The sequence below is a fragment of the Lygodium microphyllum genome, chromosome 1 (assembly GCF_053477565.2).
Source record: "Lygodium microphyllum isolate KBCC chromosome 1, Lygodium_microphyllum_v1.1.10, whole genome shotgun sequence".
NCBI lineage: Eukaryota > Viridiplantae > Streptophyta > Polypodiopsida > Schizaeales > Lygodiaceae > Lygodium > Lygodium microphyllum.
In genome coordinates this window covers 172884689-172896911 of record NC_141135.1, presented here as the reverse complement: position 1 = coordinate 172896911, position 12223 = coordinate 172884689, and the positions used below count along the sequence as shown (strand labels likewise).

Below are 12223 nucleotides of genomic sequence, written 5' to 3'. Positions count from 1 at the left end.
ATTAAAAAATCAAGGTCATTCACTTGATTTTGGTTAAGAACACCTATAATTTCTCCAATATTCCATGACTATTCATCAAACAAATATTGAGATTGCATGGATTACCTAGGAATATAATCAATGGTAGAGATTCCAAATTCACCTTCGTCCTAGACTTGCTTATTTTGTGCCATTAGGACTCAACTATAGTTCAATATCACCTATCATCCTTTGAATAATGTTCAAACAAAAAGGGAGGTACACGACATAGGTTAGCCTCCATCATCAAAAGACTTTACTTTAGAAGCCACCTTAATACATATGGTACATGACTCTCTAGGATATGGCAACTGTTTAGATAAGACCTCAACTTTAGTTGTGTACATATACATACATTTGCATAATGACCCTCCATGATAATACACTGTCTTAACTGAAGCCTAAATGGCCAACTACCCATGTAGATTTGAGCTAGGCACTCTTAGGAGACCTCAACACAACATGCATTAAAAATTTGCCAACATATACCCCAGACATCTAAAATTCAATGCTTCTCACGAGATTTTTCCTACAACTCTCATTTGCAAGGCACTTCTTCCCAAGTGGTGTTCCAATGAACTATTGAATCTATGGACATAGCCCTTTCCTACCTCCCATGCCAACTTACAAGTCTTTAAGAATCCAATGTTGTTACAGTACTCAAATTATCCCACCTCTTGTTGGAATCCATGTAGTGCAGACTTTGAATGTGCCTTTTTTTTTGCTAAAATGGTTCTCTTCTCCTCCAGATGTCAACAAGCAAGGGTCTAGAAGGCCCAAGACCAATTGGTTAAAGCACTTTGTCTTCTAAATTACTCAAATGCAACTCCTCAACTACCCACTCTCTTTCTAAACTTTCCAATGTAATGGCACCAAATAAATGTCCTTACCATGATTGCCCCATGGAAACCTTTATCAAAGATTCCCAAGATTTTTGAAATTCTTTGTTCCAAGTTAGCAAAGGCTTATTCACCTTCTTCCTCAACATATCCAACACCCATCTCACCTCAGCACAATCACTTACTTCAATGTCTTTGGGAAAGCCTAAATATCTAAAGATGTTGCCCCTTCTTGCAAGTCTTCCATTCCATCCTAGACCTAGGAAGTCTTCATCCATTAAGCTATCTACTTAAGACTTGCCAAAGTTAATGTTAAATCCTACTACCTTTTCATAAAGTTTTGACATCTTTAAAGCCACTTGCAAATTTTCCAACTCAACTTTCAAGAGCAAGACAAGATTATCTACAAACCCTTGTCTAGCTAGGTGCTTACCTTTATATTTCACCTCCTAGAAATCCTCCACTATTGGCAAATTCATCTATTAAGAAAAGCAAAGGATATGTAGTCACTACAAATAGTAAAGGGCTCAAACCCTGGTCTAGCTATGCGGTGCCTCTATATTTCATTCCTTCTGATCCCTTACTATTAGTAAATTCATCTATCAAGCAAAACAAAGAATGTGTAGCCATTGCAAACAACAAAGGGATCGTAAGGTAGCCCAGTTGTACCCCTCTCCTAATTTGCAAAGGGTCAAGAAGCAAACAATTAATGGACATGAAGGCCTCAATTTTTCCTCCTATTATCAATGGGAAATCAACTATCTTGTCATTAAACCCCATTTTTGTCAAGAACATTCTCAAGTAATCTAAGTTCAATTTGTCGAAAACTTTATCCACGTTATGCTATAAGAAACCAACCTTCATGCTTGCGGCATTAGCCCATTTTTTTGTCATTATCACATTTGATACATTGTCCAAAATAGATCCCCAATCATACTAGTGTCCATGGATGTGCTTTTGCAAGATAGGTCACATTCTTACTATGAGAGCTTCGATGATCATCTTATAAATGGTTCCCATGAGGGAAATTGATGTCTAGTTTCCTATCTATGTACATTAATTTTGATTTGTCATCAGTGTGATTGCATTCCACTTCCATGATGGAGGTCGAGTTCCAATACTTTAAAAGTCGTTTCAACATCATAAGCACTTGCTCATTGATGTTGGGCCAAAAGTTCTTGAAAAGTTTAGTGGTCAATCCATCAGAGTTCAAGGATTTCCTAACACCCAACCCCTTAAGGGCTATAGAAAACTCTTCCTCATTAAACTCCCTCAATAACTTATGTTCTCTTCTTCAATCACCACCTACTTGACCAATCTTAAAAGAAATTTTTCAATTTAAACTCACATGTAAGGTTTGTCCCATATAAACCACACATGCAATGAACATGTGCTACTTAGAAATCCAAAATCCCTCTTGATTTTTCAAAGTAACCAAGCTTTCCTTGAGCCTTTTTCTCTTGAGCCCCTTAATGAGTTTTGGGGAGATGCAATTTGAATCTAGGCTCAATCTTTTATTGAAGAGCAAGCTAATCTTCTCTAACTCCATAAAAAGGGTTGCTTGCCCAACCCCTCACCTAAATTGTATTAATGTCCTTTTCACTAAGCCTTTTGCCCATGGTGATGCTAGTCGAGGCTGATAGCCTGAATGTTTTCTAAGCCCTTCCTTTCTTCCATACACAAGCACACACATTGTAGCCTTATGTATTACTAGACATTGAGCAAAAACCTCTCCCAAGGATTATTTATTATGGTTTTGACATCCTCTAAGAGCCTCAATACAACCCTCTATCATGTAGTTAAACTTGACCTACCAAAGATGTCTCTTATTGGCCACTAGCAATTTATGGAGGCCCTTCATTTGGAAAGTTCAAGAAACTCAATGCTACCAATACAGGAACATGATCTAAAAGTAGGTAATCAAAGTCAAACTTTAGTGCTAACAAGTAGCGAAAGCCAATTGTAACATACCTGCCACTTAATTGTAACAATAATTAGATGGGGCCTTTATTTAATGAGACCATTCAATGAATTTAAAAGGAGAGAGGCGCTTTTTGTTAAAGAGGTTATTAAGCATAATATATTGGGGAAGGGGAGAGAGGAGAGAGGTAATGGTGATGGGGGTGAGATTGTTGATGAGGTAGGGGGGAGATGCACCACTAGTTGACTACCAAAATTTGGCTCACCTCCATCTCATTCCTTTATTTTTTTCCATTTTATCTAATTAAGGTTTTTTTAACCTTATTACTTACCATTTATTATTCGCTTTTGCCCCCTCATCTGTTTGCTTTGTTTGCATTACTATCATTAATTCACAATATTTGGGAGGTATCCTTATTTAATGAGAATATAAATGGGGAGAGAGAAGTGATTTTTATTAAAGAGGTTATTAAGAATGAATTTTTAAGGGGAGGGAAGAGGGGGGAGAGGTAATGATGATGGGTTGAGGTTGCACCACTAGTTGATTGCCCAAATTGGGCTCACCTTCCTCTCGTTCCCTTTTTTTCCTTTTTCTTTTAATTAAGGTTCTTTTAACATTATTACATTATTTGCTCTTGGCCCCCCATCCGTGTGCTTTGCATGCATCATCTCATGCGTGCACCTTCTCATTCCCTCTTTAACCTTTATGTTAAGGTTTTTTTTTTTCTTCTTGGGGGTTATTTTCATGCAAGTTTGGGAGGGGAGCTTTATGCAAAAGGTTTGTGTGCAATTTCTTTTTTTTCCTTATCTTCTTTCTAAGGTTTTATTTTATAACCTTATGTTATTATCTTCTTGTTTACACGCGATTCATGTGTAAATTTGTTCATATGTGCTACCTATAGGATTCACACATGGTTATTGCGAAACTTAATTTTGACATGCATAATTATGCATAAGGAAGAACTAATGCATGCTTTGGGAAGAAACCCTTACAGCATAATCAAGGAGGGAATATAATTGTTCAACGGAAGGGAGGGATGATTACTCATTGACAAGATGGGGTTATTATATCCTCCTTCCCTTGAAGAAATCAAGATATCCTCATTATGAGAAAAACTCAAGGTGATCTCTATTGCAAATAGACTCTTCCATCCATGTGGCATTTTTTTAGGGAAATCTTTCCATTGGATAAGGGACTTGCAAAGAATATGATTCTTAAGACCTTTTTCCCTAATCTATGAAATTTGATCTGGTTTTACTTGTAAAATTCCCTAAGTTGGCATTACAAATCATCCATCATCTAGAATATGATCAACGTTAAGAATATAAAACTTCAATGGATTTATATAGATTGCATTATGAACTTAAAGATGAGGTAGAAGTTATAGACTAGTGCCTTGGTTGTTGATTGGAATGTGAATAGTTCCTCATTCAACTTCTTCATCAACAATCGAATCTAGTTTATCATTAGCAATTGCACAAACACTGGCTCTAGCTCCATATCCTCCTCCTTGCCCTATCGCCAACTTTTGGCCTAGCTCCACACCTTACCCTACATCCATATTTTTTATTCTTAGTGCCCTTCCCTAGGAGGATTTAAAGGAGCATTAGCATAAGTGTTAGGGCATTGAGCGACCTGATTGGTTGCAATTATAGCAATGTAGCCCATTATTCCAATTACTATTAGTATTGTTGTTGCCACCGTTTTGGGAAGTGCTGGTAAGATTTACGCAGCTCTAATTAAACTTTCCTTGTTGAGTCTTCTATAGTTCTTTTGGCATAAGGAAACTTGTTGAACATATAGTATTGCCTTGAAAGAGTAGCCACAAATCTTTGTGCCCTCATCAAAGCATCTTCCAATTCCATGCACCTCATAATCTTCCAAATGCCCATTGAGAAATGGATTTAGACCTTGATAGAAACGTGTCACCTACTAGCTCATGGATGTATGGAGCCATACTTTTGCAAAATAACAAACTAATAATAATAGCTTTTGAGAGTCACTTTATAACACGAGTACGTAGTGAATATTGATAAAACATATTTAATATGTAACAACTAGCTTTCTTAATTAGCCTTTTAAAACTGTGCGCCTTCACATAAATTAGGCTCAAACATAAATATAATAATTTCAAATGGTCCTTTGCAACAAATAATTATAAGCAACATACCACGTTCTCCGAGACGCAACGTGATGTCTGCATTCTATCCCTCACACTAGTATCCATATCCAAAATACTCCAAACACTCGTGCATGGGTACAATCTGCCAATATGCCCTTATCTAGCATCATGGCCTTTCCAAAACACCATCCCGTGCTTGCACGGGTTAAACCGATGCTCAAAACCTAGGGAATTTACAACCAAACCACCCCTTAGCACCCTTGTCACCTCCTTGCCTAACCTCCTCCCTATGGAGAGACCTCTCACATCCAAGGCAAGTCCTAGCACACATTGCAAACAAATTAAAGCCTTTTGGTGGAAAACTCTTACCACTAGTCTTGGGACAAACATAGAGCATATCCAATAGTCTCCCCAAATGGGCACAATCTCTCTTTTCCAAAATTCACAAACAAGGCAATCAACTTAATCTAAACTATAACATTATCGTTTCCCAAGCAACAAGCATATCTTAAAACATTTCATCAAAACCAATACATTTTCTTTTACATATCCCACGAGAGAAACTACAATCCACAACTTACTTTTCTTAAAGTGCGATCATATAACATATTATATGATAGCCTCCCTAGTGTTTAGGGTGTTATACTTCTCAACACTTTTCGTACTTTTCAAAGGTCATAAGCTTTTGTCCTAAAAGATTAAGTATTAATATGCAGTACTTTAACATGCATAAGCAAGGCAAGAATATATTTTGCTCTAATCTCAATAATGACCACTTTGAAAAGCCTTTACCCTCATAATACTTATGATCCACAACATCATCTAATTTAAGAATCATGTTATACCAAGAAGCTTACCAATGAAGAAAGGTTACATCGGAAGAACATTTTATCACACTTTGTCAACATCCAAGAAAACCCTCATAGATACTCTTTCCATGTTCTTGCATAACGAGGCTACCGCGGACACTCATACCAAACAACAATTTTGCTTCAACACAAAGCTAACTGAATGATCATTCATAGCCTAAATTGCCCTATGTCAATCGGGTGGAGCTTCACTGTTTACAATTCCACCTAAATTGATGGCAAAAGCAGCATAATTGTCAGTGCTCACTCCACAGGAACGTCACTGTTTTCTACTTTGATTTTGACAATCAAAGCTCTTACCATTAAGAACTCTTGTGCCTTTACACCTTACTCATTAACAAGCTACTATCAGTAAATATTCTAAAGCAAGTTTATGCATTTCATATAACAAAAATTTGTACTTAGAAAATCCCAGGCATTCTTTTGCCTAAGTTTAGGGGGGTTTGAATCCTTAGAAATCCTCACCAAGTAGGTCTCAACACTTGTGGATGAGCGTATGCATTCAGTTTGGTTGTGAATGCTTGGGCCACATCGTCATGTATGAATTTGCCAGAATCATATCTAGAGAGTTCAAGATTGAGCCAAGGCAAAGCAAATATCATGATTTCAATATTTACAAGACCATAAAACTCCATAAGTGACAAGACTTTAAGACCACATTCCATCTAATAGAAATGCACACATTAGGAGAATTATATTTTGGACAAGGACTTCAATGATAGATTTTGGACAAGGACTTCAATGATAGACATTCACAACCATAAAACACCGCTGACCATCCCAAATATTTGCAAGTCTGAAGTTTGAAACTACCTCCAGTGTAGGCAACTACTGCAGCCCTTGCCAGTTCCCAAATTCACATCTAAACTTGCACCCCTGCACGCATTGCCTTTAGTCCTTAGTTTCATCACACAATTAACTTATTTCATGTATGCTACTAGCTCCCTCATGTCTCTTCGGGCCTCCTAAGTTAATAATTTGAGAATTCATCACCTCTTCTCCAGGTCCATCTTTATCCAGAGGCACCTTCACTACGTTATCTCATTGTATATCCCTTGTGTTCCACATTTCTGTGCAATTGAAATCGGACAAAACCCATCTACTGTGGGTATACATAATCTACAGGCTTCAACTTTTTACCAGAAGTGTGACACCCAGCACTTTAATCTAAGAGAATGGCAACCCAGCACTTTAATCTGGATTCTTATACTGAACCTATACCACCCTGGCACTGTAGGTCTCAAGAAGACTCTTGTATCAAAACTTCACAAAAGAATAAGAGTCCTAAATGAAGAGAAACTTCAATACCTTGATTTATGAGCAACAAAATCAAAATGGTTCTTAAGGGGGCTCCAGAACTGAGAAAGGTAAAAACACACTGAACTAGCACCAGCAATGTGGCCACACTGCCTATGGAAAGACCACATCGGCAGTTACAGCAATTTCAACATAGAGACGGCAAGCTTAGGGCTCCCAAACAAAAAGAGAATGCACCTTTCTTGAGATAATGACAACTCTTTTCGTAGCTTTCCTGCCAATGCAGTGTGTCTACAGTCAGGAATGCTTATGTCAAGAATGAACAATCCGCAATAAGTCTACACAAAATGGTGGTACATGGAGGGAATGTGAGACAGGCTCTTCATCAACCTGCCAGCACATCTTTCTCAATTTGTTCTGCCTAGCGAAAGATAACAATTACAAAGGACTAAGTTCTCTCATCTCACATTTAGACAGCCAGAAATAAAGCATAAAACAGTCCATCAAATTCCGTAGCCAAAAACAGCTCGAATTTTGTGAAAGATCAACTCTCTCCATCCTTTCTGAGTGTTCTCCACAACAGTAGCATTACCGAACCTGTAATATAAGTGCACACACACACACATTCAGCCACAAAACAATTTGGCATTCAGAAGTTTTGCTAAGCTCAATAAACTCAAAGAATCACCTATCTTCTTCTGGAACATCTGTTTGGGTCAATTTTACAATAGTAACACCAATCTCTGACTCTTCAAGTGTTAGACAAACCTGGAAGGAGGAAAATCAATGAAGCTTGGTTATTGTCAGACAAATCTGATGGGAAGATCACCAGCTAAGCTTGATAAAAAATACAGTAAATGTGTTAACTACTAGCACCCAAGCAGGCATAAATATACAAATGATTTGCCAAACTTCTTTAAATTGATAAGGCATAAAGGAGTTTTATCATCCAATTCTCTCAACGAGGTCAATACTGCATTTATGGGAGCTTGAATTTTTTAAAACCAACAGCTCAATTTGATGACATCGTCAATCAGACTTCCATCAAGGCAAGCTCTAGTTGCTTTATCAGAGACTGTCCTGAACTGGAGATAATGAGAGTAAAATCCTAACATATGAGAAAAGAACTACATAAAAAAGGCTTAAAATCAAGAAGATGAGGGTACAGTAAACTCTCAGAAAAGGAAGGCTACTTATAGTGTGATAATAGCAACTTATTGTTGTCATATCAGAGTATAGTCCCATGGCTATAGCTCTGCCTTTAAAAAGGACACCTCCTCCAAGGTGAATAAAACTCAGTCTAGCCAGGCCACCGAAACCACAAGTTTGTCTGCCCATGTTTAATGCAAATTATCATTTCATTAACAACTGGATAACTGTCTTGATGGCATAGTAACATGAAACGGAAACGGAGACCGGGATGGGGTCGGGGACGGGGGACGGCTAAAAGCAAGGAACGGGGACAGGGGTTGGGACGCAGGAGGGAGAGGCATACATAAATAGCATTTGTAAATGTATGCATGTGATGTGGTGGATGGATGTGTGGGCATAGTAATAGGGGATGCCCAATTTGAAGCTTCCTGTCCCAGTCCTATCCCCATGTTAGAGCCCCCTCTCATGGTAACAAGGATGGCAATTCATTATTCCTGTCCCCATCCCTATTCACATGACTATCCCCAAAATCAGTCCCATGTTACAGTGTGTGGGTGAATGTATACTACACACTAAACCACCCCCTTAAAAAAACCAACACCATCCCCAAAAAAAAAAAAAAAAAAAAACCCATGTTAAAAATGTCCCTTAACAGGGGACGTGACAAGGGGGCAGGGTAGGGGACGGCCGGGATGGGGGGACAGCTGTTGAGGAGGGGACAGGGGACGTCCCTGTCCCATTTTAGCATCCCCATTCGGCCCATCCATTCGGGACGGCATTCCCACGTCCCGGGGCCTCCGGACTACCGTTCCCTGTTACTATGCTTGATGGTCATGGTAGCAAAAGGTTCAATTTGCCATCTGTCATTTTTGCTCAAAGTAACTGTTGTCAAAATACTGTATAGGGCTGGGAGTCTAGTCACATGATCCAGAATTTCAAGTGTATGTGATAAACAAAGCCCTCACTATTTAAGGGTCAAATCACTGATGCACCTACTCAAATTATGGCATAAATAAGTAACATAACAAAATCAATCACCCATAACATCAAAAGTGGGGAATTAAACAACATTAATCTATGATATAAACAGCTTCTCAGTTGAAATAATCGATCATCTGTAACATCAACATTAGGGAAAACTTTGATCTGCAATAGAAATTGCCCCTCATAGAAGCTTCTCAGTTGGAAACACATAGCGCATAAATAAGAACTGTCTCTAAGCATCTCAGACAAATGACAGCCTTCCACAAATTCCATCATGAAGATATCTGCATAGGCATAATCAATGACACTCAAGAGCTATGCTACCAGTGCACCAAATCACAATCGTAGTAACAAGTTTGTCATAACGAAGGTTCTAATAACTCTAAACTCTTGCTAGCAAAACATAGATACAAGATAGTGAGAGCAAGGTGTGTGTTGGCAATGTAAGCATCTAATAATGTGAAAGCTATAGAACTACCTAAAAAACAAACAATATGTTAGTTAAATTGATATAAGAGGAAAGGGAAACTAATAAGGCCTTTCTTTCCTCAAAGGCTATGTCTCTCATTGAGACCAAGGTTGAAAAGCTGCAAGCAAGGATCATATGGCCTGATCATTCTCTCTCTTTCTCTCTCTCTGTGTCTGTCTCTGTCTTGGTTCTAAGTTCCCCATTTCACTGTTTCAAACTGAGGTTGATCCCCGTGTGTGTGTGTGTGTGTGTGTGTGTGTGTGTGTGTTTTTTCCCATTTCCCCATTTTGCAGTTTCGAACCAAGGCCTTTAAAGCACATTTACATTTTTCCTGTTTTTGAAACTCCTTGCAACTATGATCACAATCACCTAAGCAGACACCTGCATGGACACCTTCACATAGATTCTGCAGGAGCATCTATTGACTGTAAGCCTGCAACCAAAACTAAGTTTACCAGAAACTTTCCAAAATATACACAGAAAATTTGTCAGTTCATTTAAATTAACTTGAAGGAAGGAAACTCACTCCATCTTTAAAATTTTTGACTAAAGAAAACGTTTTAACTATGAACAGATTTAAACTCCTTGAAGAGTACTTGAACCAACATGAATACATTTGAACTCAAAGCAATATTGTGAACCAGCAGAGGGGTATATTAGTGCAAAAATCAGTAAACAAAATCGGCAGAACAGTTTTGTTTGAATGGAGTACAACTAGGTAATGATGACTATGTCCAGAGTATTAATACAGTTATTTATTATTACAAAGCACAGCACAAAGTAGAGGTAGCTAGCCAACCTGCATTCCCAACCAGAACTATGTTTACAAATAAATAATACCTACCATCATGACTGGAAGAGAAATGAACAGGCAGGTAAGTAGAAAAGTATCAATTTATGTACAAAAACAAAGTAAATCAGCTAACAAGTACATCAATCAACTCAGAAAACAAATGACACAAATCAAGAGGGCAGAAATATTGGGCTCACCGTTGAGTAATGTCCATCATTCCAACTTCCAAATCGCCACTTCTGCATTATCAGCTTATCCTCTTCCAATTTCATGTTCACACCTGTCACTGCACCATCAAAAATAGAGAAGTGGCCTCCCTCTTCATTACTAATTTTCGCATTGCTTTGAGTAAAACCTTTCCACCTGTTCTCATCCAAGAGAGTTGTGTAGAGATCGTGTGGTCTGCAATGGAACCTTTCAGTTAAAGTGATAGTCTTGAATCCTTCCCTCTGTTTTGGCTTGGATGGAGCCTCTTTAGATACCACTGGTGCAGCCATTTCCCTGTTTTCTTTGGCATCCTTAACTGTACTTTTACTCACAGACCCCTTGGCATTGACAGATTTACCCTCTAATTCATCTTTAGCCGGGCCGCCTGCTTGCATTTCACTGACAAACTGACGAATTCTCTCAAGGACTAGAGGCTTTCCTTGTGCCAAGAAGGCTTCACGCAACCTCTTCCCCACGGGACCTTCATCCAAGACAGAGACCTTGAGTTCAGGGTCTTCATCGGCATTTTCATCTGCAATATATGGGAGCTCCACCTTGCCAGTGACTTTGGCGAGGCTGGAGCCAGAACCATCTTTGGCTTCCCCTTTCCACGACAGACTAACCGTAAGCTCATAACCTGGTATGATCTTCCCCTTCCTGATGTTCACATACGCCTCACCAGTGACGCTCTCGAGTTTTGTGGTGCTGATCCAGAGACCACCAGATCCCTCCAAGACAGTTATCTTTTCAAGGAGTTCACCCAGCCGCTTCTTTGCCCACTCGATGCAATCTTTCTCGGTCCAATGCCAATTGTGAACGTTGGTGCCATCCGGACGCTCCTCCACAATCCATCTTTTGTCACCTTCCCCAAACTTGGCCATTTGAAAAGTTGCCTTTCTTTACCGATGCTCCGGAACAGGACTCTGCGGCAATGCTGGCTGCACGACAGAACACCCGCGATTGGGACACCTGAGGGCGATATCAGAGCAGAATGCATTAATCAGTAACCCTGGAAAATGCATGTCTGCAAATCACGCAGGCAGCAATGACAGCAAGAGAATGGAGCCAGCAAGCATACGTCAAGAGCAGGTTTAGGTTTTCTTTCTACTTTTTGTTGCAAACACAGAGGAGTGTTTGTGATGAGAAAGACGATGAGACTAACGACACGTACCTGATACGAGTGCAGAGAAGCTTCGAAGACTGGCCCGAGATCAGCAAGAGACGAATAAGACTAGCTCGTCTGTTGCGACGAAGATGGATGGAAAACAATCAGAAAGCCAGATTTAGCTAGATGGAGGAGGAGGAGAAGGAGGCGAAGAGAATGTTGGGAGTTTGTTCCAGAAACTTCTCCCGGCTGGCATCTCGAACCTTCGTTTTAGTGATTGCTTGTTGGAAACCCCCACGGAAATCGTAAGGTTGGTTACACTCCCCCACTGCCCGCCCAAGCCACGAATTTTGTCGTTGGGCACTATCGCAAGTGTCCGCATCTATCAGTGGACCTATCTCCACCAGGGCAAGATTCGCAACAAGGCTGTGCACTGTTTCCCGGACTCGTTGGTTCACATACCTTAGAATTCGCACTCAGGTTGGAA

General features: G+C 39.4%; 1 protein-coding gene and 1 long non-coding RNA gene across 4 annotated transcripts; both read right to left on the bottom strand.

Moving 5' to 3' along the window:
- Positions 1-5685: 5685 nt before the first annotated feature.
- On the bottom strand, positions 5686-7196 carry LOC148041985 (uncharacterized). Its single transcript, XR_015691849.1, has 4 exons — positions 7078-7196; positions 6583-6645; positions 6235-6330; positions 5686-5976 (listed from the first exon to the last, which is right to left on the bottom strand). It is a non-coding gene; the product is annotated as an uncharacterized LOC148041985 (long non-coding RNA).
- On the bottom strand, positions 7135-12018 carry LOC148041984 (Aha1 domain-containing protein). Of its 3 annotated transcripts, none has more exons than XM_087684655.1 (4): positions 11803-12018; positions 10622-11600; positions 7715-7794; positions 7135-7623 (listed from the first exon to the last, which is right to left on the bottom strand). In XM_087684655.1, the coding sequence occupies exons 2-4, from the start codon at positions 11510-11512 to the stop codon at positions 7530-7532; spliced, it is 1065 nt and encodes a 354-aa protein (XP_087540781.1). In that variant the 5' UTR covers positions 11513-11600; positions 11803-12018; the 3' UTR covers positions 7135-7529. The 3 variants fall into 3 exon arrangements, with proteins under 3 accessions (XP_087540781.1, XP_087540790.1, XP_087540799.1); XM_087684664.1 differs by having other exon boundaries at positions 7136-7623; positions 10622-11640; XM_087684673.1 differs by having other exon boundaries at positions 7136-7623; positions 10622-11569.
- Between the last annotated feature and the right edge of the window lie 205 nt (positions 12019-12223).